General features: G+C 38.8%; 1 protein-coding gene and 1 long non-coding RNA gene across 2 annotated transcripts in view; one reads left to right on the forward strand and one right to left on the reverse strand.

Moving 5' to 3' along the window:
* TM9SF2 (transmembrane 9 superfamily member 2) overlaps positions 1 to 23,803 on the reverse strand; it is a 28,690-nt gene extending 4,887 nt beyond the window's left edge. The window contains exons 1-15 of the mRNA XM_069802405.1: positions 23,635 to 23,803; positions 19,538 to 19,605; positions 18,009 to 18,102; positions 17,159 to 17,286; positions 12,600 to 12,729; positions 10,902 to 11,026; positions 9,931 to 10,042; positions 7,311 to 7,390; positions 7,113 to 7,221; positions 6,857 to 6,989; positions 6,491 to 6,610; positions 4,253 to 4,310; positions 3,429 to 3,588; positions 1,785 to 1,936; positions 620 to 731 (exon numbers count right to left, since the gene is read on the reverse strand). Of these exons, the coding sequence (XP_069658506.1) occupies positions 620 to 731; positions 1,785 to 1,936; positions 3,429 to 3,588; positions 4,253 to 4,310; positions 6,491 to 6,610; positions 6,857 to 6,989; positions 7,113 to 7,221; positions 7,311 to 7,390; positions 9,931 to 10,042; positions 10,902 to 11,026; positions 12,600 to 12,729; positions 17,159 to 17,286; positions 18,009 to 18,102; positions 19,538 to 19,605; positions 23,635 to 23,772 (1,719 nt within the window). The 5' untranslated portion in view covers positions 23,773 to 23,803. The remainder of the gene's footprint in view (positions 1 to 619; positions 732 to 1,784; positions 1,937 to 3,428; positions 3,589 to 4,252; positions 4,311 to 6,490; positions 6,611 to 6,856; positions 6,990 to 7,112; positions 7,222 to 7,310; positions 7,391 to 9,930; positions 10,043 to 10,901; positions 11,027 to 12,599; positions 12,730 to 17,158; positions 17,287 to 18,008; positions 18,103 to 19,537; positions 19,606 to 23,634) is intronic.
* Positions 23,804 to 23,866: 63 nt separating this feature from the next.
* LOC138689088 (uncharacterized) lies at positions 23,867 to 25,878 on the forward strand. The gene is made up of 3 exons (XR_011327882.1): positions 23,867 to 23,909; positions 24,599 to 24,897; positions 25,075 to 25,878. It is a non-coding gene; the product is annotated as an uncharacterized lncRNA (long non-coding RNA).
* The last annotated feature ends 566 nt before the right edge of the window (positions 25,879 to 26,444 follow it).

The following is a 26,444-nucleotide window of genomic DNA, read 5'->3' on the forward strand; positions in this document are numbered from 1 at the left end:
CTAGAAGGGGTGGGGGAAAAAAAACCAAAACAACCATGAGTAATATTTCATACACCTCTAACGCACTGACCCTATTACTGAATGCAGAGCTACTTTTTCTATTATCACTTTATCCAAAAGTGAGTTTTTATAGTTTTTATCTACAGGAAAAAACCTATATATAACCAACATTGCTTTAACTACACCATTCACAATTAGAGATAAGACACCTAAATATCAATATCAAATAGGCAAAACCCAAAACCCCCAAATAAGCCAGACCTACGATTGCCAGCCACGGAGATTTTTTGTCCCAAGGTTGGGCATGTCCAAGATGCACTTTGATTGAACAAAGTTAATGGATTAGTTTAGCATCTTCAGAAAACAGGGAGTTAGACTCTAAAGATGAGATACCTGACTTAGCGGTACTCAGTGCAGTGTTTAATTATTTGTTACAAGTTTTGCCAAAAGCAGCCCGCTTCACTTCTGCCTCACATTTTAAAGACATGGTTTAAGGACATCTAGTAACGGTCTTTATGTTGACTTCTGGAATACTTATTTACAATTACAAAAGCCTTAAAATTTTTTTGAAGCATCCTTAAAACAACGTCAAGTATGAATACTGAAGAATATTTCTTACCTCTGCACATAGATGGAAGTAGCAGAGCAATATTGTGGCCTCAGAACATGTAATAACCAAAATAATGAATACCAAAAACAGGAAGCCAAACATGTAATACATCTGGTGAGACCTATAAAAGGGAGTTTTAAAAAAATAGATTTAAAATGGACACTGTGCTAATAGTATTTCTTCATATGCAGTAATAACACCTTCACCTTAAGTATTCCCCTTCCTACTGAGGTACTGTCAGTTGTGTGGCCGTACAATTGGCTAATTTTTTTCTAACTGATGAATAGGAGCCTCAGCAGCTCAGTCTGAAAACAGCAAGAAAGCAAGCCCAAAGCATGGTCCTGGTCGGGATTTTACAGAAAGAACTGACTAGACATAATGAGTGAAATCACAGTTCTAGTGAAGTCAGTGTGACCTCTTCCACTGACTTCAGCAGAACTTGGATTTCACCTCACATTTCAATCAAAGAGGCAGAGCCGCAAAATAACAAGAAATGTCAAATGCTGTAGCTGTCTACATTGGGTAGAGGCACCTATTCAAGGTTCAGAAACAGTTTAACGAGATCCAATAACTAAATTGTGCCAGAAGGAAGACAAATCCCTCACAGTAGATTAGTTTGTCAGTGTGCTATGAGCTCACATCAGAATTCACTTACACTGGACTAGTCTTTGGTGCTGTATTTTTTAAAATAATTACTCTCTGATGCCTTTATAAAGATTTCATAAAATTTGTTTTTGTTCCCTTCCCCCCCCCCCCCCGAGTAGTAATACTTTTCTAGCCCAACAAGAGCTACAAAACCCCCCTCAAGTCAATTTTAATATACTTACTACTCTCAAGTTATATGCCATATGTCAGCTTCAGAGCCACTTCCACATGAAGTTAGAGAAGTAGCATGAGAAAACTAGCTATTTGAATATTGTAGGTCAGCTGTAAATTGCTAAGCATATCACAGCCACTTCCCTACACACCTCAACAAGCAAAACAGGCACTGAATATCTGCTAAACCACAAAGCGTTAAAAAGATGTTAACATTTAAATTTTTATTGAACCAGTATTCTGGTAACTTTGCATCGCCAAAAATCAGTCAAAGCATCCTGAAGAAAAAAAAAACTTTCACAAAGAAATTATCACCTTTTATGACAGAGAAAATTCAAATAGATTGTGGTTAACTTACCAAATACTATTGAGAATAAAGAACAACTGTATAAAGATACATCCAAAAGGCAGAATCCCCCCCATGATAATGCCAGGTAATGGCTTTGTATAGAATGATTGCTCAGGAATCTGACGAGGAATTTGATTTGTGCGAACAGGGTGTTCAATAGCCTTTAAACGAAAATAAGAAAATACTAAATAAATAATGTCAAACTACAGCACCACCTTTTTGCTTTCTTTTTGAAATGACTGGTAGCAAAAGTCTACTATTTGTTTTGAGCATGCATATACCCAACTACCACTAACTACATCTGCTTTTGCTACCAGCCGAGCTACCAACATTTGCTAGGCAAACAAGCTAAAAGACAACTCTTATTGAAAACATAGCAACAGATATTTTGGACTTCCCTTTTTATGATTACCTATCTATGATCTGTTACAGAGCCTGAGCTGATTTCTCACTTTTCAGCTGCGGTGTAGTGGTGGTACAGACTCTTTCTTTCCCCTTCTAAAAATCCCTTTGTGTTGTTTTTCAGGATTTACTCCAAGAATCACATTAGGGTAAACTTACAAACTGAGAGGATTCAATCTGGCAATTAAATCCTAATTTGAGATGCATGCATAGATCTGCATGGCAGGAGAAAAAATTTAAGGCAGATAGATGCATACTTTGCCATCTTTTCCCTTTCACAAAGATTACATCAAGAGCATCAATAGACGCTTGCTACGTGCTTGCTTTGTGATTTGATTTTAACGTATTTGTGACACCTGGCACGTTGCCTTATAGTTTATCAAATTCTCCTTTCTTAAAGGAACTGCCTCTGTACAATGCGGGGGGGGGGGGGGTTGCTGGAATTTCAACATGGTTGTCAGAAAAAACCACTGAATTTTGGTTAAGGAAACGAGATAACTACAATCGACATTAAAAGTGCGTTCCAAGATACTTAAATATTCTCTGAAGGTATTACATCAGAGCTACAGAGAGCTGGGACTCTGGCTTTCGGTACAGGAAAAACCACAAAAATATCTGAACTTACAGATCTTTAAGGTTGTGGGGCACAGTAAACCACTTTTTAAACAAAAAGAGAAGAACAGATTTCATTATTTAAGAAGGTTTGGTCACCAGTGTCACACAGAGCCCTCATATAAGTAAGCAGAGGCAATCTGTTTAGGACTAAGTGATAACCATTTACAGGACACTTAGGCAAAGAAATTTCACAAGAACTCTAGCAATTTCATCAGAAATATCCTCAGTGTAGAGGGCAGACAGGAACAAAAAACATAGGGGAAAACCAGAAATGCGTAAATTGCTTTCCCTTATGCTTGGCTGGGCCAACTAATTTTTTTTAGTAATGAAAGAGAGGCTAATTAAAATAAAAATGCCCAAATCACTGCTTTGTCTGGAGCAGTCACTCAAATACAATGATAACCCTAATTGTTGCAGAGAAATATCACCACCAACAACCAATTGAATATCAAAGTCTTGGAATCCCAAGATCGGATATCTAATGCAGCTCCAAAGTAACTGAACAGAACTGGAGCTGACAATGCAACTAGCTTAGGTGCTACCTCAGTCATAGTCTATAAAGTGAAAAAAAAAATATATATATGTGTATATATGTGTATACACACACTTATAAAACAGCTTCTCAAAACCACTTACGTTTTTCTTAAAACCAAAATAGGCACCAATAAACGTCAGCGGTACAGATATGCAAAACCAGAGTGCCAAAATAGCAACCAAAGTACCAAACGGAATAGCTGCTGAAGAGCCTTCTCCCCAGAGAATGAGGTTCATGATAAAAAAATCTGCAAATACAATTCTGAAAAATACATAACACACTTAAAACACAGAAATACTCCTTAATATTTAATAATGTTAACAAAACAATAGCACTGCATTAAGATTATCAAGTAAGTCTTTGTTAAAACCAAATGACACACACAAAATATCAAAATGAAGAGGTCAAACAAGCAATTCTTTGTTAATCTAGTGGGACTGAACTCCAGCAGGAGCTGACGTTCCAACTAAGCAATTTCAAATATATGCTTGTCTTAACTATTCTTCAGGGTAAGACTGCTTGCTGTGATTAAGTAGAAAAATTTATCACAGTGGTTATACAGTATATGACACTATATAAGACCAACTACAGTGTGGTCAAAGAAACAGCCTAGAGAGTAAAAGAAAGAAATAAAAAAAGTGTGCCTGTCTAAAACTTACTACTATCATAACGCTCTTTCTTAAATCAACCTTTTCATGTAATGTGAATAAACAAATGCTTACAAAAAAAACCAACAAACCAACAACCTAAGGATGATATGCCATTAACGTATTCATCTTTGTCAAAAGTGCCATGATATTCTTGTAGCTTCTGGAATAAAGGGACAATGTAATAAGATTTACTTGTATAGCTGAAACTTAAAATTAGCTATGCATGTCAGAGAACCAATTTAATTCTTTTAATCATGGCGATATTCTCAACTTACCCAGGACAAAGGAATGATGTCAGCAGGACATTTGTTTTCCATTTCTCACCTCCAAATGCTGTATTAAAAGATTTGACAGTCATCAAAACATGCATTAAGCTCACAACTATTAATTTTTCCAGTCCATTTACCTGTTACACTTTGGTTGCAAATACTCAGACATTGTGCTATCATGCCCGAGTCTCAAACACTAAACTAAATCTTCAGTAATAAAACTGAATTCCCTCATCATATTGCTTAATCACAGAGCTTCAAAGCAAAGAAAAAATCTCAGACTAAGGTCAGGAAAAGTATCCAACTCGATAAGATGGGTCTCTGACCACTTTATCTGCTCAAAGAAGGAAGCAGATTTACAGTACTTTTAAGTCTTTAAAAAAAGAGTTTAAACCTGGAGTGATTAAGAAGTTTAAGCTTTCTAGCATTTGACTGCAGGTTTCAGTAAGAAAAAAATACATAAATACACGAAAAGCAAGCTTAACAGTTTTCTCGAAATAAATCTTTCTACAAATCTTACAAGAAAGTCAGGACCAACACACTTAGAGGAAGTAGTGATGTCCTCTTGAGTCTTAACAGCATTAACAACATTGGTGATACCAAAAGACCAAAGATAGCTTTATTAAGAAAATCTTTATGAATTTGCACTATGCTGATAAAAATTCCAGTCAGCATACTTTCAATTGAAAATATCCTGCTGGAATTCGGTGAAGCTGACAATTTCATCTGAGCACTGCCATAGTGACATGCTGCTTTACTTCAAGAGTCAGAAGTGATTATGGTTAAGTTTCTATTTCTTCATAAAATCTTGGTAGAACATGGGACCAGTTATTAAGATTAACCATTTAATTTCAACTCAGGTTTCACTTTTTAAATGCAATGTTGAAAAAACAAAACTTTTAGAACTGGATATCCATTTCAGCTGCATTTTGGTTTATGTTTCACATTACTTTATTTGTATACTATCAGGAGAAACATTCATGTTTACATGCTCTATACAGGGTATGGACCACCTCGTCTTATAACAAGGATATCTCTGGATCAGTCACTCACTGTCTTAGTAGTTAAACACAATATTCAAGTATCAACTAAGTGATTCCCAAGAAGTATAATATGAAATGTAATTATTATTAGCTATATCTCCACCAAAGATACAGGATTCAATTTACCATCAAATACATGTCAAAATATCCTTCAAAACACATAATATACAGCATGATATAAAGAATAATTCTGTCCTCAATTATGCTCTTAGTCCTAAAGTCTCCTTCCATTTAAGTCTAATTGGCTTGAAGATTAGGAAAAGGAATAGTTCACTATCACATCACTACACTGTGGAAAAACTCCTTACAAAATACAAACTCTCTTTCCGCAATGGTTCTCCCCACATGAAAATTACAAAACGGTTAGAAGAAAAAACTCCAATGCCTACTGTCAGGCTGAAGTTCAGAAATAAACTCCTTCTCTAGCCCTGTATCTTCAGAACTAAAATAGTCCAAAAGATCCACCTTGCTCAGTCATAAAGGAGTCTTTTACCTTGAGTAAGGCAATTAAAGCAAGCTCTGTGTGGAATGGCATGCTTCACCTTAAAATACACCAGAGGGTACAGGGGCAAAGCATTTGAGGTCAGTAGGCAGGCCTTGAAACAATAGCTGGGATCAGTGAAGGACAACAGTATCGACTAACTACTGTCAGGTGCCCAAACACCACTGGGTTGATCTCTACAACTACAGAACACCTAATAATCCTTCCCCCTGTGCCCCTACCACAGTCTGATAAGCACCGTTCTCCCAAAGAGCAAGGAACTAGCTAAAAAAGAGGTGACATATCACAGGCATGCAAGAACAGAGGTTCATGATTTGGGGGAAGGAAAAAAAAAAAAGTTACCAGGCAACATCGATGGCTAAAACTAAATGCAAGTTATCACCGCGCCCCCCAACTGTAGGAAACAGAAGTACAAAACTGTCTGATGTAATGAGCTTAGTACTAGTAAAATAGAATTTGCTTCCCAATTCCATAAATATGTAGCAGCAACAGCAATTCAGGGTCTTTAGGCACGATCACATCAAAACCAATGTAACCATGTCAGTGCTCTATATGTGTTTTCTGTTGTTAAGGTAAGTACGTTTCTCCAACTTGCCCTGAGGGAAATTACAAACAGTACTGCAAAATAAAAACCAGTTCTGTGATGATAATTTACTTTAACGAACTTAAGCCTTGTCATTTTAAATAACTTTTACTCACATTTGTAGAATCTGGCAGCAACATAACCGGCTGGAGTTCCAAGCAGTACCCACAAAACTACAGCACAAGTCATTAGAGCTCCCCGGTTAGCAGGTGACAAAAATCCCAGGCAAGCAAAAACTATGAAGCAGAGATGCACAATTTTAGAAAGTATCTATACATTTGACTTAAAGCCAGTACATCAGTTATCTTAAAATCTGTGTGTACTATGTTGCATGTCTATTATATCAGCTCAGCTGTTCCTAACCCAAAGACTTTTAAGAAATTTCTAGACAAAAACCTAAACTGCTATTTTTACTAGTACCATGCAATTAGCAGTGAAACATCATCTGCACTCCACTAACTCCTCCCCACTTTATTACTTACACAGGGTAACAAAAGTCATTATTAAGATCTGTGTGCCAGAGCCTAGAAAAACAGACAACAGCATTCCTTTTCTTGGGGGCCTGAAAATATCACCATGAACCAGTTTCCAGCCAAATTCTTCTTGAGCATCTTCCTGTAAAGTAAATACATCTATTTTAATACAATAGATTGCCATTTAAATAGTCTGTTACAGAAATACATTTAGCTGAAACAATTACATTCCAAATAAATTTTAGGGGGTACATTTTAGACTTACAGTGGAATCCATCTGATTGTATCTTGCAATGTCTTTATGCAGTGTCCTCAACATAATCATAGCTACCATTCCAGACAGAAAGAGGACAATCACCAAAGAATTCATAATACTAAATTAAAAAAAAAAAAAAAAATCATCATTCAAATTGCAATGTAAACACTTCAATACAGTACACTTGAAGACAAACTTTCTTCTCACCTAAACCACTGAATGTGAGTGTGAGGCATGGATTCCAAAATATAATCCCATCTTGATGCCCACCTTATACTTTTTTCTTCCTGAAAGAGTAAACACAGTTTCAGATATAGTCAGTATCCAACTTGTAAATTTACAAGTTGATGTTCATGCAATCTTAAATCTCATGACAAATCAGAAATTTCATGTTGCATGCCTTAAAGGGAATAGTTTAATAATAGCTACCAAAAACAAACATAAGATTTGACCATAGAATCTAAACCAAAATATTTTCTGATTAGTATTGAGCACCCATGTCTTCTTAGGACATAAAGGGCTATCAAACTAATTTGTGATTCCTCCCTTGAAGAATTACACTAATTCATCTGGAATTCAAATGACTAGCAGAATAATGTAAGAACATGCTTTTTTAAGTGTAAGTCAGCACCACAGACATTGAGAAACTAAGCTCTGCTATATTGTCTCCTGTATAATATTCCACTTTCTAGATGGTGCTTCGTCCAAATTATCCTTTGCTTTCCTACAACCTTGTTTCAGTACCAACTACCAATCCAGTTACATTCAGCTTATACTGCAAGACAGATGGGGAGACAATACTACAGAACTTACATTGTTAGTACAGGGAAACAAATTATTCCTTCAGGCATTTCAGCAGATTATACTTATTCAGACTGAACATTCACTGGTCAGAAACACTTCAAAAAGAGCATTTCTTTATTTTCTTTTGCAGAGTAAACATGAAAAAAGGAATAAAACAGTGCTGATCAACCTGAAGATTGCTACTAAACAAACCACAAACACTAGCATCAATTAATAAAAATGGCTAGGTGTCTTTTTGACAGGATGTTATGTCAGTATTTTGTAACATACAAGAACAAGAGTGCTTTCCAGTAAAGACAGTTTTTGAAATTATAAACACCAGTGGGTTAAAAAAATCTAGCCAAGATCAAACAACTAGGCCACTGAGGTAATAAAACTAGGTCTCAAAGCAAGCAACAAGTTTCTGAACCAGTATCAATGATTCTAGGACAGAATTGTATTTTTCCCCATACCTACACTGCCTTTTTTCTATCTTCCTGAGATGACCTGATCTGCCAACCAGATGGAATTTCAGAAGACTACCTCCCAGTGATGTAACATTGTGCACAGGACAGTAACACACACACAGCTGGGCATGTCATTTTTTAAAGAGAAACAATATAATAGCATGAAGCTAAGGTCATTCTTAATTACTAACTTCTCACAGGTTTCCAGAAGTACTTGCTTTTCAGTATATAAATTAATTTCAGCATCATAACTGATATAAATTCTCAAAATATAATTATAAGTCATACATAATATAACCCCTTCTTAATACTTTTCTTATACCATTTATTGTATTTTGAACTTTACCATGTAATCCAGTACATTACTACAGTAAAGAACAATCATGGTAATTCTACAAACAGTGCTATAACAGGTTATAAGAGATAAAAGGAGCTCATGCCTCAGAAACTGTGGCAATGTAACCATACTGTAAGATCAGTGCTTTACTGCGTACTTCTTATGACAGTGGCAGTGGATCCCACATCCTAACTCAACGCTACCCTCCAACTAACTTTAAAGATCAACTATTTAGTCTCCATGTCACTACAGTTGAACTGAATCCTACAGCAGGCTTTAAGTCTAGAATTAAGAAAGATACATGAACAGCTTTGATATAACAATGGCCTATCATTTTGAAAGACACCACTGACCTTGCAATCAGAACAAGAAAAAGGTTAAACAAAAATAAAAATTGCCTTATTGCTATCTTTTAATCTATTAATTACCAAGATTTTGATTAAAGTCTATAACAAAAAAAAAAAAAAGGGACTCTTTCATATCCAGAAGAATCACAGAATTATTGAGGCTGAAAACATGAACTGCTGTGTGTGAGCTATCCCCTCAGTACATATACAAGGAGTCAAGAAATCCAATTTGTTATAATCTGCACTCTTTTTAGCAAGTCAGTTGCATTTTGCAGTCTTAGACTAATAGGGAAACAGTTTGGGGAAGAGTTGGAAACAGTTTGTCCTGCAAACTCCATTAAAAATAAAAAAAAAAAACCCACAAACTTTCTTGCTTATCACCAGAATGAGACATATTCAATTATCACTGCTCCCTGCAGCTGCCTGATATACTGCTCTTCTGCTTTTAAATTGAGAATAGAGGAACAAAGAATACCAGCTTCCTACTCTTTTGCAGATTTCCACTGAAGACCTTGGAGAGAAAGCTTTTGCAAGCAGGAACGCAGAAAATTATCAGCTTCAACCTACCTACAACAGTAATTTGCCGAAACATACAATTTCTCAGACTTAAGAGCTTGGATTGAAAAATAATCTACCAGACAACCTAGATAAACACAGAAAGTGTGATTCTTTTAAAAAACACATATGCATTTGACATTCAGTGGGTGTGGGGTGGTATGCAAAATTGTAAAGAGTGTGGTGAAACCCCAAGCCATCTCTGACATTCCAGTTCAAATAAAGTTTTAAACCCACAAATTTACTATTCTGAGATAATTTTAGTTGTCCATCTTTAAAATTCAGAGTATTCATGCCTGATTTTAAGATGTAACTACCATAGAAAGCTTAGTACTCACTTGAAAAGAAACTGAGTATGTGTAAGCAATTTTGACTTCTCCATTAGCCTTATTACTTATATCCATAGGTACTCCTGAGCAATCAGGGTTGTCTGGATGAGTATGCTTGTAACTGTGGGAATTAAAAACACAGAATGAAAGCTGCTTCACTGACAACACTCTTAAGAAAGAATTCATTCATCTTACAAATGCATCAGTTTCATCCAGGATTCTTCCCTTAAATATAAACATTGTTCTTAATGCCTCATAAATTTCAGAACTCATAAGGAATGTATCATAATCACAGGACTTTGATACTTGAACTTTTTAAACAAAAGTTGTCTCTTCTAAAAAGAAAACTATGGAGAACACAGTCTTTAAAGCAGAGCACCAAAAATTAAAGAAGTCTGAGTACTGCTGAGAACCTCCAAAGCACTCAAAAAGTTACAACAGAATTACTAACTTCTATCAGAAAAATATACTTTCATCATGATGCTGGACCAACAATGCAACAAACTCAGTTACAAGAATACAAAAGAAAGACAAGAGGCTAAGAAATAATAAAACAGACATCAGTTGTGCAAAAGCCACATAGGCACCAGAACAACAGATGAGTCTATTTGTGAAATCATTCCATTCAAATCCTGATTGCTGAAGAGATCAAACATTGCACTCCGATTACTCCTGCATCAGGCAACAGTGGCCTATTCCATCACAAGACAATATGTTCCCCAGCAGGGAAATGAGGATTGCTTCACTGAACACACACCACTTCCAGGTTTTATTTTATCTTTTTTAGGCCCAAACAGGAAAGAGTGCACAAATATCTATCCAATTCAGAACAAAATTATGTTAGACTGTCCTACATTACACTACACCAATCGACAGGTCACATATCAGAAAACATTTCTGACTAGCAACAGGTCTCCAAATCAAAGCAAGTATCTTGCGATGCACCACTGTTTGATGACAAGTTAATTCTGAGTACTAACCTTTTTGGTTCAAGTTTAGCAGCAACTAGTCTTGCTCCCAGAGCTTCATTCTCCACAACATGGTAATATATTATTATGTCAACGTGGTTGAAGATATAAAAAGTATCTTTCTCATGAAATTCTGACTGCAATGTTAAAAGATGATGTTAAACATTAAAAAAGAGAAAGACATCTAAAAGCCTTAGACAGAAGCTTACATAACAGAATTTTAGACCGCACACAGTTTTTTTCTCCAGAAGTTCTACAAGATGAATGCAGGATTCTAGGAACACAAAGATAGTAAAGGCTTTGCATTAAAGCCTTGCATTAAAAAGACAAACTAGAAAAGTTCATGCTAAGAACTGTCTTACTACAGTTGAAAAGTAGAAAAACGTATTTAAATATAAAATGTATTTATATTTATTAAAATATTTCGGTAACTGAAGATGTCCCATTTTACTTAATTGAAGTAGAAAACTGAATAGATAACGACATGACAATTTTCATATCAGAAGCATTTCACAAATATCAGCTATTTTAAAACAACATGTATATTTTTCGTAGATTAAATAGAACCTTCCAAGACAGAATCACCTTGACATTTGAAACCAAAGATGCACAGGGATGAATTGTAAGCAGCAGACAAGAATGCTGAATACAAATCTCAGGTGAAGGGGAACATCAGCTTGGAACTTAGTCAATTAAAGCGGTTCTTAAATCACAAGCATTATGTCTACTTGAAGTCCAATTAGTACTTCTTCAGGGTTCTATCCCCACCCCTTTCTACAAAGCACCCTAATTATAAAAATAGTTATATAAACAAAGTGTTCTTCCACAGTCCTTCAGTTACTCCTTCAAAGGTTAGTTTCCTTTTATTAAAAACAAGTATTTAAACAAGATTAGAAGAATATTGCTGGATTACGTATTTGATCATAAATGCATCCATTCATATGGAACCTCTGAAACCAATTCATTATGAAGGCAAGGAAACAAAATTAGAAACCGCAGAAACTGTCATCTTTGGTAAAATCCATTAAGTAAAACCAACCATTTTGATAAAACCAAAACCCTATTCCAGGTTCTCAGCAACCTCTCCATGGAAGAGGTCTGCAGTAATCTAAAGACATCCTGGACTTTCTATTCCCTTATTATCTCCATAATGCTCACAGTGCATTTACTGGACCTCCACCAGTTAATCCAATAGATCTCTCTCTCTCAAAGGAGAAGCTTTGTTCACTCAGAAATCTTATATTCTGCCTTTTTCCATTAGGCCACACAGTTTTAGGGGAAGCAATCCTTCAAGAAGTATTAATTTCCATGCAGAGGTACAAACATGCCTATGCAAACCTGCTTCCATGAAAAGACTTCTATCACACAAAAACGTGAAGTCCAAGCCTTCAAATGTGTAAGCTTCTTAGGCAATAAAGGATGATGTTTTTCTTCTCCTTCACCCTTGACATGTACTAAATGCTATGCACGTTCATCTCTCCTATTTTTTAGAGCCTTTCTCTATTAGGCAACAGAAGAGACAAAGTTCTTAGGCTTAGATGAGACTTACAAACTGTGGTACTTGCAGAGATATCAAAACGCTTACCTAGTTTTAGGCAACAAGGGTTCTTAAGATAGTGAGGACTCACCATAGAAACATGACAGAGAAGAAATGCCAGTCTTTAAATTAGTAAAAAGGGGATATTAAAAAAAATAATTGCATAAACATACATTAATAACACAGGCATCTTTTGGACGTCCATCTTCTGTAATATAACAGCCAATAGGAAAACCAGGATTGCAGAACCTCTGGCCATCTTCAACATCATAACACCAGGTCACAGGCATGTTGTCCACAATCCTGTGAATGGCATAGTGACATTTCACCAACTTTCAAAATACACAGTGTAATGGAAACAAACCAGGTTAATATTAATCTAACTTTGCTACATTCATTATTGGAATATTAACTACAAGAATAATACTTATTTCAGATCTTAACCCATGCAACTGCACTGACTGCCAATCCAATTTCCAAATGAGATATAAGCATGTAGCTTTTCAACTGAAACGTTATCTTTTTTAGAAAAAAAAAAAATTAAAATCAATCTATTTCTTCAGAAGGTGGCTTGGAAATAGGTGACCACCAAAACATTCTATTCATGGACTGGTTTCTGAAGTCCCCTTACAAATATAGCCCAATACATAAAACTCTCCCACTCCAAAGTCATAACAATTTAACATTTCATTATTTTGTCTTTAAAAATCGCCAAAATCATCCACTAAACCAGCTAAAATGAACTTGATAATTTCAAGTTTAAGAGAAAACACAAAATAAAAAAAATTGCCTACACACATCTATTATTAATTCTCCTGCTTCCTCATTGCTCTTCCATTGCAAAATATGTTTTTCATGGCACTCTTTAACCTTTTATTTTGCATTAAACTTAAAGTGCGAGTTTAATTTTTTTTTCTTTTGCTATTTAATTGAATTCATGACCATTAACCTCAGTTGTAGTTCCCCGAGAGTATGGAATATTTTAACTAGATGGTTTACATGAGCAAAAAGTTGTAAGCCACCACACATTTGGGAAATTAATCACTTTCAAACCTCCCTCCATTGTCTACCTGCTGCTTTTGTATTACTGCCTCACAAGACTTATATTCATATTACCTAAAAGTCCTGAGCTCAGTAGGTTTATAGTTCAGTTTCAATGAAAAATTTGTGGAGGAACCCCACACCCCCATAAGGAGTTGCAGAAAACTTATATATAAGACAGTAAGATAAAAACAGTATCCAACATGCTACAAACACTACAAATGTCAAAACCAAAAATATACTTTTAAACATAGAGAAAGATAGCAAACATGGTGACCTGTCCCTTTGTAAAAGGAACTACTAAAAAAAACCAAAACCAAACCCAACCTGTTTGTTTATGTTATGAACTGTTTTAACTAGCTGAAAGATACATCCCAAAAGAAAGTCATTCAAAGAAGACTTAAAATTCAGTATCTGCCCTTAGGGCAACACTAATTGCTTCAAGGCACGTTTTTAAAGTCTGTTTAATAAACTTCATATATGAAGACATGAGACAACTGCCACTTTTTGTGCATCACTAGACCAAAAAACAAAAAGGGCATCCCACTGGAAGTTAACAACCCATATTTTTTGTAAAACTTATCAAGATACTGAATATCTTCTACAATTAAATGTCTCATCATTAAACCTCTAGGCTATTAATGTTAACAGATACCTGATAATACTTCATTAGGTACTTTTAAATACCTAATTAAACACAGGAATTATGACTTCAGACAACAAAAACAAAGCATTATTTAATCTGTTGCATATTGTAACAGCCTCTTAAAGTAGCACTATTTTTTAAGGCACATCAACAGATGGGGGTAAAAAAAAGAGTGGTACGTGCTGCCTTTGTTCACACAACATAGAGATCTGCATCATCCCTACCATTAGCTACCAGGCAGAAATAAGTAGCAATGTTTGTGGCTCATATTGACACAATGGAATAGGTCAAGACGTGTGCTCCCAAAACAGTTTCCAGGTTCTCAGGAGACTCCAAAGACTATCAAAGTCACAAGCAGCAGCACCACCAACCAAATCCCACTCGCTTCACCATGCTACTATGGGGTACAATTAAGTTGCTAATTAGGAGCTATTCCAGACGCAGATTCATTACAGTTGGACCATATTTGGAATTCTACCTCCATAATATATGCTAGAAATACCTCTTGCTTTTGTTAGTATTTTAATTTCCAAATCAAAACCAGGTAAAGCATTAACCTATTGCAAATGAGTATGGTTGGGGTAAAGGCTTTCCCTTGCATCTTCTGCAGCAAAGGCATCCTAAGCTGCCTTCAAGCAGCAATGCTGGAACAAATTGGTAGTTTAAGAAGCAAATAATTTTTCACAGTTAATCTTCAAATTTAAAATAACTTGAAGAGATTATACATGTGGGGCAAATGCGCTATACAACAGTGTCCTTATATGTCTCTCAAGAACATCTGGTGATGAACATTGTCAACCAAGATATCAGTATAGCTGTTGAGTTCAATTCAGTATGTCAATTCCTAATCTTATTAAGTGGCTTTTAAAACCTTAAAAAGTACTTTGCACCATCTGTGTTCCCCAGGAATTTTATGATAAATTGAAGCTGGATAATAAACCTCTATTAAATCCTCACTTACGCTACCCTGCTGATCCCTGTACAACATACCCCTGTACCATACTCCTGGACCATGCATCATTCATCACAAAATCCAGCCGCTTCCACTGTGTGAAGCTGTGGCTGAGGAGAACTATCATTACCATACAAACATAAACAAGGATTCTTCATGCCACTGGTTCTAAAGTTTTAGGGCAGCGGGCCTAGCAAAAAAAAAAATAGTAGAAGTGCTATTAGAAGAACTAAGAATATGAGAAGTACCCTAAATTTAAAGGGAAGTTTTCACACTGAAAAACAGAACTACATCTTACTAAAATCTGAACAGTTCTATCAAGTTAGCTGTACAGGCTAAAAAATATACTTAAATACACCAAGTATATTTGTAAAACAATTTAATCTAGGGCGGGGGGGGACAGTTTAAAGTACTTTTCTGTGTGATCAGTTTTACACAGTTCTGTTTCGGTTTCTGTCAGCTTAAGTTTTGGGCTTTCCTAAAAAAACATTAATTTCTTTCAATGAGTGACAGAATCATAGCCTCGGGAAACTAATTTTCATTTATACAACAAAACATACACAAACTTTTAAAGCTGAAGCTTTATGCCAGACTAACATGCAACAGTGAAATTCAAAGTAGTGTAAATATTATAAATATATGCAGTATTTAATAGGAATATAACCAAATCCAGCATGTTCGAAGCTCTACTTATTTCAGCATTAGGCATATACACTTTGAATCCCTGCAAAAGTAGCTGTACCTTTCAGGTGTTTTTTTTATTTCTTGCTGGTTTACCTACATGAACATATGGCTATTGCGTGTGAACTCTTTCTGACCTAATCTATCAACTTCCAACTACACTAATTTTCAAGAGAATCCCAGAAAGATTTACATCACTGAGCCATCATTTATCCCTAAAAAGGGATATCCCATATTGGTTCCCAAGAGCAGTAGAAAATGCATTTATTGCATTTCTAGCAGAGGTGGCTGTTTCAGAACTGAAGAAATGGAATGAGACATTGCAGAAAAACATTTAATGACAGTGGCAACATGCAACATTTCACCTGCATTTTTACTAATATATCCAGAAAGTTTTAATCTAATTAGATGAAGACCAAGACATTTGTTTCCAAGAAGCAGGTAGCACATTACTTGGAATCATATGGGCAACATCAGTTAATTATGCTCACATATTACTTGCAAAGACATGCCACAGGAACTCTGACAACTTTGTGCCCAGGCTTCATGGGTGCCCTTGCACCCAAAGTCTGCTGTTAGCACAGCATACCAACATACAAAGCACTATACAAACATTGACAGCATGGCTGGGTATTTCCAATGTCAAGACAGAGCCTGCTGATAAACATTTCCCAGCTCTTGGACGTGGGTGCAGAGCATGGCTACATCCTAACTGAAAATCAGCATGAGATTCAGCATACACATTCAGCCTTGCCCCACCCTTAATGCTTATCAGAAGAGGACCTCAATGTCCAAGCAGAAACAGAGCCCCAGCATGCTCCAAGACAACTCAGATGGTCACAGAGAAACTCGGGGAATAGGAAAGGACCAAGTGTTTATGCATTCCTCAAACTGATTCCATTAATTAATTTTCACTGGCCACCTTTCACTTCCATATCCTACAAGAGAAACAAACTTAGCATAAAACTCAGAACTGTCAATCATATCTCCTAGACACAACATTTGTAGAGGAGTGCAAAGGCTCTTGAGGAAAACAAAGATGACACAGCAACAGAATGAAGGTCCCTTAAAACTCTTCTCAAGCTAGGGCAGGATTAACTTCTACATTTACAGGTGCAAAGAAATAGCAGGATTTTACAGTAAGCACAGAGGCAGCACAAAAACCACACAAAGCTCTGTGTTTGGAAACAGAGTCATTTCCATTATACCTGGTGCTTATCCTTCAAGTAAAGGAAATTCTTATGATGCCAACAAATAATGTAACATCTTTCGCAAGAACAGAAGGGGAATAGATTCCGTGCAAATACCTAGCGTTCAATCTGTATTAACTTGCAAATACAAAATGATAAACTAAATTAAGTTATCACCAACATACTAGACTAACCAATCTATGAATTATGATATCAACTTACCAATGATGTTGATAATTCAGTAGCATACTTTTTTTCAAAAAGTCTAATTTCTGTTTATCTTCTGTCTTTGTGGTATCATATGTTTTTGTACAAACAGATTTACATGTCTCCTTCTTGTTGAATGTGAACTAAGAGAAATGAAAGACACATGAGCAAACCCGAACTTTGTGTCATTTCAGTATTTAACAAGTTTTCCCTATGCATTTATAATTGCCTATAATAAAAACACCTAACAAATTACTAAGACTATGTATATTAACCCTCCAAAGGAGGTTTTTATATTGGTGTGCGCTCTGAAACCCTCCTGTGATCACTGTAGGAGCCCTACGCTAAGAGCTCCTTGTTACTGATTAAAAACCATTTTCTGCAGTGATTCACCAGACAAGTCATTTGACCTCACAGCAGCAACGCCGTCCCAGGCAGATTCAACTGACAACTTTTTCTCCTACTACATGTAGGAGAGAAGGTGACAGCTTCAGTCACCAGAAAAGACAAGCTGGCTAACACCATTTCTAATTCTTGCATTTTACACCTGCGGTATTTTCAGATCTGGTTCCAAGAAATGAGAGCACTCAATTTCCTCTAACAAGGGGACAGCTGAGGAGCAAGAATCAGGTTTTGGCAGGCTCCAAAGAGAGAAGACAACCTCCACAGCATTTCAGGCTACAGCTTCAAGATGCAAAGTGCATAGTTATAATTAGGTTAAATTGACAGATTTCCATTATGTGGAATTTCAGATTTCGAAGCTCTTTGAGATAAAGCTCTTGTGAAGAGGATCTTCAGGATTCTGATCTCCTTTCACTTCATCTGAACATATGCATTACAAAACACCCCTCGTCAGAGAACAAACCCTGTAAGGAGACGGTTCTATCCTCTCTCCAAACAATACTTGGCCAAGGTTTTCAGAGGGACGCTTCTTTCCTTCCGCTTGACAAAAATCAAACCTGAATTAGAGAAAAGGTACGAAAGTTAATAAAATATTCTCAGCTGCAAATATCAGACCTCAAACAGTGCTCCTAAATCAACACCTTCATCAAAAGAAGCTATACAGCTTTCCTTCTAGACAACAGTTTCTTCCTTGAACTGCAAAGCAAAGTCTGAAAATCACAGTCCCATTTTGAAAACAAAACAAAACCAAACCAACAACAAAATCTCTTCATCAGCTATTTCAGAACTCAGTTTATATTAAACATGGTAGCATAAAAGTTTCCTTAAGATATTAGAAGTTTCCTATTCATGATAGGACAAGGGGTAATGGCTTTAAACTGAAAGAGGGTGGACTTAGGTTAGATGTAAGGAAGTTCTTTACTGTGAGGGTGGCAAGGTTCTTTACTGTGAGGGTGGTGAGGCACCGGAACAGGCTGCCCAGAGAAGCTGTGGATGCCCCATCCCTGGAAGTGTTTGAGGCCAGGTTGGATGGGGCTTTGAGCAACCTGGTCTAGTGGAAGGCGTCCCTGCTCGTGGCAGGGGGGTTGGAACAAGATGATCTTTAAGGTCCCTTCCAACCCAAACCATTCTATGGTTCTATGATTCTATTTGTACAGGGATTTTAGCCAAGAATTAATAGAGTTTCATGACAGCTCTGACAGAAAAGCATGCAGGCCAGATTCTTGGAGGCGGGGGGGAGGCATAATAAAAGCAAAAATATACATACACACACATACAGACAGCTCCTTTACAACAAGCACTATTAAAATAAACAGTTTACTGCAGTTTTATTCACCAACACATTTAATAGCACATCCTCCAAGTTTTTCCAGCCTAATTTCAAGTACATCACATCTGTCTTCATTAAAGTGTAGACATGACTAGTGCTTAACCTCTTCAATATTAACAGTCAAAATATTCTTTGAAGCAACAACTTTACATAGTTGTACCAGGCACTGATAGATTTTGTGCACTTCTATGATGTGTACCAAGAAAACATTTAACACCTCATTAAGATAATTGATGGGAAGTTCACACCTCATTACCACTTCAACTCATCTGGCTATAGGCTACTAAAGACAGCAGTTAATACTTTGATCTATAAAATGACAACTAATGCAGAAGAGTAAGTATTTCTTTATATATACGCACACACAGACACATTTTAACCATAAGTTACTCTAAAGCAGTGATTCGACCTACATGACGGCGTAGGAATGCATGCACTACTTCTGAAGTATGAGCAAAGACAACTGAGAACAAGGAAGCAACCTATGCATCCATCTGCTCATTGAAAATTCTATATTTGTAAACTTATGTTAGCAAAATAAATAGACATTCCTCACTGGCAAACTGCTGTAGCAAGATGTAGGTAATATTTTAAGATAAATTAAATTAATCTTTTTGGAAGAACCGACAACTAAAATGACATAAACAGTTTAATATACTTACGCAGTATATTCGTACGGAAGGACAGACTCTACAGAGTCAAGCCTGTTCACAAACAGCTCGATTCCAGACTGAAAAAGTGGAGATAATCAGCAGTTATATTAAAGCACTTCTTCAATTCTGACAGATACATAAATAGATTTGTGTGAGTAAGGTAAAGAAAGCTGAAAATGTAAGATTTACATAATTATACATCTTGAAATGTAGACTCTTCTGTAATGAGCTGTATCTGCTGAGAGCATAAGCAAAACGCTATCTAGCCATCACAAAAACAGTGACCACATGACAAAACCACTTTAAGGCTAAAAATAACCATTCAAACTACAAGACAGCAAGAAATCATGCACAAGAATAATACGGTTCTCACAGTTGCCAGTGTTTTAGTTTAATGTACCAAATTAGAGCCATATTAGTCATCACCACAACTTTTGTGTAATAAAAGTCTTAAAAGAACATGAATAAAAGTACAGATGGATCAGTACTTCTCCCTATGATTAAGCTGCTCCACAATTTTGTCTATGTAGCAACTGACAACTGAACTATGAGGATTTAAACAATGTATCCAGACTGATACACTATTTTAAGTTTGAACAGAAGCACTTTCCAAAGAGAAGGCAAGGATATCCACATTTACCTTCATATAAAAGTTTATCAATATCTCTAGCAACTCTTGAGTAAGAACCTGAAATTCAGTCTGCTGTGGTTTCAGACTAGTTTGGTCTATACACATTAATTACAGATGGGGTAGCCTGCTGTTAGGGAGAGGTTTCTCGCTCTTCCCTCTTAGTCTCAAAATCCCTTCCCTTTTTCTAGTCCCGCAGTCCCAACACATTTCAACTGTTTACCTTATGCTGTTTTTGGCAGTTATCTACTTGCACAGTAAACCAATTCAACCGGCTGAAACAGCAAAAGACTTACCCTTAAAAATTTTTAAAGAGCAGTTTTTAGCAGCATAGCAAGTTGAACTGTCTTACTGTGCAATCAGACAAGGGCTGGAGACAGCAAAAGGAAGGTGAGTACTTTCAGGAACAAGACTTCCCTCTTTCAACAGCAAGCTATCTATTTTCTCACCATGAACGAAGAGGAGAGCTTTTCCTCCCTATGAAAATTCACTCAAGTTTAGCCAAACCAAGAAATTCTGGAGGGGGGAAGAGGGGAGAAGATGGAATTGTTCACGCATATCTGTAGCTCAGATACTTCAGTCAGCTACTGTGTTTTACTGATATACTGTAGTTGTCCACGTGCAAGTAAGGATGCAGTTCCGTGCGAGGCAGGCAGCTGCGAGCTGCTAGGCTGACTCACTAAGTGAAGACACGTTACTGCTTCTCTTTTCTCTGCCTGAAGCCATGCAGACCTGCTGCTTACCTCTGGGTAGTGCACGCTTGTCATAATTCTGTAAGCCGCTTCAACTCACTAACACAGCAAAAAAAACAGTCTGGCAAAAAGTTGGATAGTTTCATGCCATGTTAATAAGATCAAAAAAGGATTTAACAAGTAACATAGCTGGGACAATGCAGAGGACAGGAACACGTTGCCCAGAGGAAGCCAGGAGTGAAATCTCTTGCTTCCAGCAGCAAGGAATTAGACTGCCTCCGCTGGTCACAGAACCACGGCCTAAGATTAGCTGTTTTTCATTGGCAGAGGAGATTTACTGGAATGGTCCAATTTTCCATAAGAAGTATATGCGTTACTGCAGATCAGCAAATCTGATAAACAGTTTCCCATACAACAGCAAGCTCCCCTTTGGAGCCATCAGTATTTTTATAATCCAAGTAAGGATTCCTAATGTTCAGGCAAGAGTTACTATTTAAGTTTGCACAGATCACATTCCATTTCCAATGATATTCCAACCAGAAATAGGAAAAGTAGCCAAACTGAATTTGGCCAAGCAGATTAGCAGACAGCTTGGAGGAAGGGGGAAAGTCAGGACTCTCATCATCCTTGTGCTGCTAGCTACATGCCCCACTAACAACATTGCATCCCATCTCATCTCACCAATAGAGGACAGGAGATCCACAAAGATTATAACAGACAAACAGGAGCATTTAGAGATCTGGTCTGTGGATCTAAATCCTCAAAGCAGAGGAAAAGTCAATATTATTACTGACATCATAATCAATATTGACAATTTTAAGAAATCCAGAGAACACGTGAAAAAACACGTGTCCAGGGAAGCTTAGTTTTACCCACTCACATAAATATTAGGATATACCAATCATCTGATCACATATTGTCTCTCCTCACCAAGGATGAGACTACATACAGTTGCAGACTACACGGAGAGAATTAGATGTGAAGAGTAATTTAGACCTCTCCATATGCCTGTGTCTCAATTACTATGTAAGTTGGCTGGCATGAGGGAGAGGAATGAGAGAGGTGGCTAACTTCAGAAAGAGATTTTTGCAGTAATACACCTGTTGGGGTTATCCTGAAATGTTCAGCTAGCCACTAGCGGTAGATTTACATTACCTAAGCACCTCACTTCACAATTACAAAATGATAAATTCTCAGGCTAAGATGACAAACATTTTGTACATATTATATGAGGAAAAAAAATACAGAGGCATCCGAAAAAGATCACCCCATAAGCATCTCAGGTTGGTTACAAAAGATAGTAGGCAACCTGGTTTACTTGACTCAAAAAAAAAAAAAAAAGAAAAAGAAAAAAAAATTCTGCCACAACCCTAGCTTAAAACAGGAATAATTTAAACATAGCCATGTTTTTCAGGGATGCTGTGAAAAACTACAAACTGCAGCCTGATAGTCTTAGCTGGTATTTGAAGAAGAAAAATTCCTTAAGAGGGTGGTGCAGCACTGTAACAGGCCGCCCAGGGAGGTGATGGATGCTCTATGCTTGGACGTTTTCAAGGCTTGCTTAAACAAAAGTAGAGCTGAGCTGATCTAGTGTTGGCAACAGTTGTGCTACAAGCATGAGGTTGGACTATGTGACCTCCTGAGGTCACTTCCAAACACCATTTCTGTGTTCCTACAAAAGAATGCCCACATTCTGTTTTACTACTACAACAGAAGCAGCACTGAAACAAGAGTGAAAAAATCCACAGCTATGTGTGAGGTGCAATATTTGGCTGGTCTGAACGGAACAATACACTGAAAGAAGTGAAGGGACATTTACAGCAACTACGCCTTCATTACACATTTGGCTTACTACCTGCTCTACTGATTAATGACAGCAAACGGATAAAGTCAGCACAAGGTATTTACCAAAAGCATACAGTTTAAATAGGCTCGTATTTTGAAGAATCATGGACCAGTGTTTTATGTAATACAGATTAGACTGAGAGACCAGAAAGCAGGAGACAGGCACTTTCAACAGCAGTAAGACCACGGATCATAAAAGCAATTGGTCTTGAGCTTTCTCGTTCAAGTCTTAAAGCACGGTCTGGTGTAACTTCCACCACAGCAGCAGGAACCAACTCCTAAAGCTCACCCAAAGCAGCAAGGACTATTTTAAGCACCGACCCCCTACCAGCCAACATCCTTACAAGTAATTTGTCTACGCGAGCTTTGCCCGTCACTTACGTAGGCATGAAAATGAGTTTAAGCTTCGCTTGAGACTCCGGGGCCTGGAGGCCCCTACACTTCAGATCCTCGCAGCCAGGCACCCCACCGAGGAAAGCCTCGCCCCACGCTCGTTGGTTTCGTACCTGCCGGCGGCCATCAGCTGCTCGCTCCTCCCGAGGGCCACGCACACCCCCAAAACGACCTGTCACTGCCGTTCGTACTTTCTGCACCTCTCCACCAAGTACGTAAAAAGGCCCAAAGAGATGAGGCGGCCGGGGCTTCCCACCCGAGCACCGTGACCGTACCCACAGCTCTCGCCCGCTCTCTCCTCCCGCCGCCGGCGGACACCCTACCGCTGCCGATCCCGCAAAAAAAAAAAAGAGAAAAAAAAGAAAAAAAACCCCAACCAAACCAAGCTCCCCAACCCCCCCCAGTGAAACCCAGCCAAACCCCACAGCAGAAGGCTAAAAGCCAGGCCGCGCAGCAAACCGGGCCCTCAGGGGCGCGGGCGGCGCCGAGGCCTCGTCGTTCCCCCCCCTACCCCGTTCCCCCCCCCCGCCCCGCCGCCGTGCCCTCACCCTGCACTCTGCCTTCTCCTTCCCAGCCTCACAGAAGTTGACGGGCGCCAGGCCCGGCAGGTAGAAGCCGGCGGCGGGGTGAGGGGGAGCGGCGGCCGCCGCCAGCGCCGCGGCGATGAGGAGCCGCCGCAGAGCCATGGCGGGCCGGCGGGCGGAGGAAGAGGAGGAGGACGGGGGGGGGACGGGAGGGGAGGGGGGGGTTCCCGGCGCGGTTCGCTTCCGGGCTGGGCGCCCCGCCCACCCCGGTTGCCATGGCAGCGCGGCGCCCTCCGCCGGTGAGTCGGGGAGGGGGGGCAACCCGCGGCCCGCCCACGGCGGGGGGAACGTCCACGGGGTCTCCGCGGCCCTGTGGGACCCCCCACACGCCCCCCGGCCTGGGGGGGGGCGTGCCAGTCAGGCCTGGCCCCGCTCTCGGTTAGGCCCAGTTCTCGGTCAGGCCCTGCTGGCTTCGCGGCCCTTCAGCGGGCCTTGCTCTTTTAAAAACTGTTATTTTTAAAAAAATTCTCAAGGGTTTCGCTCTGGACAGCTCTCACGGTTTATCAAACTGAACTTGGGGTGAGACTTACCGCCGGCTGAGTGGAGCCAGGGGGTGGGGGGGGGGGGAGACAGACAGACAGATGAGGGCCGTGGTGGGCATCCGATACAGAACAACCCCAATCCGCGTTCCCGCCGTGTCGCTGATGGCTGCCGTCATGTGGCACGAGCTACCGAAAAAGAAAATCCCCACCAAAAAAACCCCAACCCCTAAAAAAGTCTGTTGGTTTGATAACGTAGGAGAGGATGTTGCTCAGATTCTCGTTTTACCTTTCCCTACTTCCTAGGATTTTCCATCAGTTTGGGTCTGTGCAGCTCCAGAAACCCTAAACTACAGCCTCTAATGAAAACCCGTATTTCTAAATGTTGCAGCGTCTCCACTAATTCCCTTGATTCTCACAACGCCTTTGATTTCCTTTATTTATTACAGGGTTCGGGACATAGACCTGTTGCTCACCCAATCCTACCTATACAAGAGGACTTCAGGCAGCTAAGGTATTGCTAGTAAAGTCGGCGAGGAATGAGCGGGGCTGTCCAAAGGGATGTCCCGTCTGTATCCCGCAAGGCGATGATGTGCCGGTGCCTGAGGAAGCAATAAAGGAGATACCCAGCTACAGCAGCCAGCCTGTCTGTGGCAGCGTGGAGCTCTGGGTGTGTTCATTCACACAGCATCTGACCAGATACAGGGTTGAGCACTTGAGCGCCTAGGCCACGTAATGTAGTCCTTAGGTAAGATTATTTTAATGTATTTTTATACCTTTTCTACATTACATAAGCCATTCTTAGTTTTAGATAAATATATGTTAATTTATATACATCAGATATTTTTGAACTCTCTCTATATTTAAAGTTGTTCATCTACCATTCTCATTCCTAGGTCTAATTCCTACTTGTCTCATCCTGTAGATATCCTAAGAGCACAATTACAAGATCAAGCCCTGTGACAAGCGCAGCTGGAGAAGAAATCCCAGTTCCCTCTTTTTATTTAAAATTACTCGTGGTTAGGGTAATCAGGTTGTAAATGACCCAAGTTCAGTTTCTCTTCTGCCACAAGGGAGTTCAGACGTATCTCCCATTTCCCAGGTTAATATGCCAAGCAAATTACTTTTGTGGGCCTAATTCTATTCCTTCACATGAGAGAATATTTAAAAGCCTTTGCCCATTTAATCCTCATCTTCCTTGAGAATGCTCCAAAAGCTGCGCGGTGAGTAGGAGTTGCGGTGTCCTCTGTGATCTGTTTAAATCCCTCGTCTTGCTCTGCCTTCGTGACTACAAAACCTGCTGACTCGGTGCGATTTTAAGGGGTGCACTGCCAGTTGGTCCAAACAGCATTGCAGTGGATGTGATGCCATATGCTCCTCTCTGCTCTACAGAGGTGATGTGGAAAAACAGTTTGCAGGCTGTGTTATTAATTCAATATTGCAACACTTTCAGAGCAGCCATAACCATGGGTTATAGTCCCAGGAACGGCCATGGTCCTTGAGATCCAATTTCAGCCTGGGCAAAACCCATCTTCTCTAATTTAAAGAGAACTTCAGTGGGAATTTGCTTGATAATTTCTCATCTTAAATTCCCTCCCTCTGGGTTTTACAGCCATAGGTTACAATTCAGGGGGTGTGGTTTTAGTACCAGAAGAACAAGTATCGCAGGTTTTATCATGAGAAATTCCAAGGTTATGCAAGACTGTGAAATAAAACACAGGAAAAATTACTGTTTCAGAGATTAATGAACCAACAGAAGCTAAAGCAAAAAAACAGCCTGGGGTTTTTCCTCAGAAATTCTTGTGATAAGAAAATATAAAGCTAAGAATATAGAGTGGTCAGAAACTGCTGGGAAAATAAGTGTCGTTCCTTGAAAAATGTTACTGCTCTTTTTGTTAATCAGAAACCATTGTGAATAACTTTTGCTATTATTGTGGTGGTTCTCACCTTTTGCTGCTTAAGTCTGAGTTGCGAGGGGTGCCTCCTTCTTTGGGGGATTCACAGCTCTCGTAATTTAGTTCTTCATTTCAGAAACAAACTCTTAGAAGCCCCTTGTATCCTACACCTCAGTGGCTAGTGCCTTCTCCCAGCATATTCCTGAGGGCACTGAAACCCGTTTTTCTCACTATAGCGCTTTAGCAGCCAAGCTGTGGGGATGTTCCACTTGCTGTGAAATAAATACTCCTTGCTGTGGAGGGTGTGAGCACACAGTTAAGATTCCCCCCCTACGGGCTTTATAGCCACAGCTTACAGTTCAGTGGGTGTGATTGTAGTACCAGAAAAGCAGAATAATAC

Source organism: Haliaeetus albicilla, chromosome 15 (genome assembly GCF_947461875.1).
Source record: "Haliaeetus albicilla chromosome 15, bHalAlb1.1, whole genome shotgun sequence".
NCBI classification, from domain to species: Eukaryota; Metazoa; Chordata; class Aves; order Accipitriformes; family Accipitridae; genus Haliaeetus; species Haliaeetus albicilla.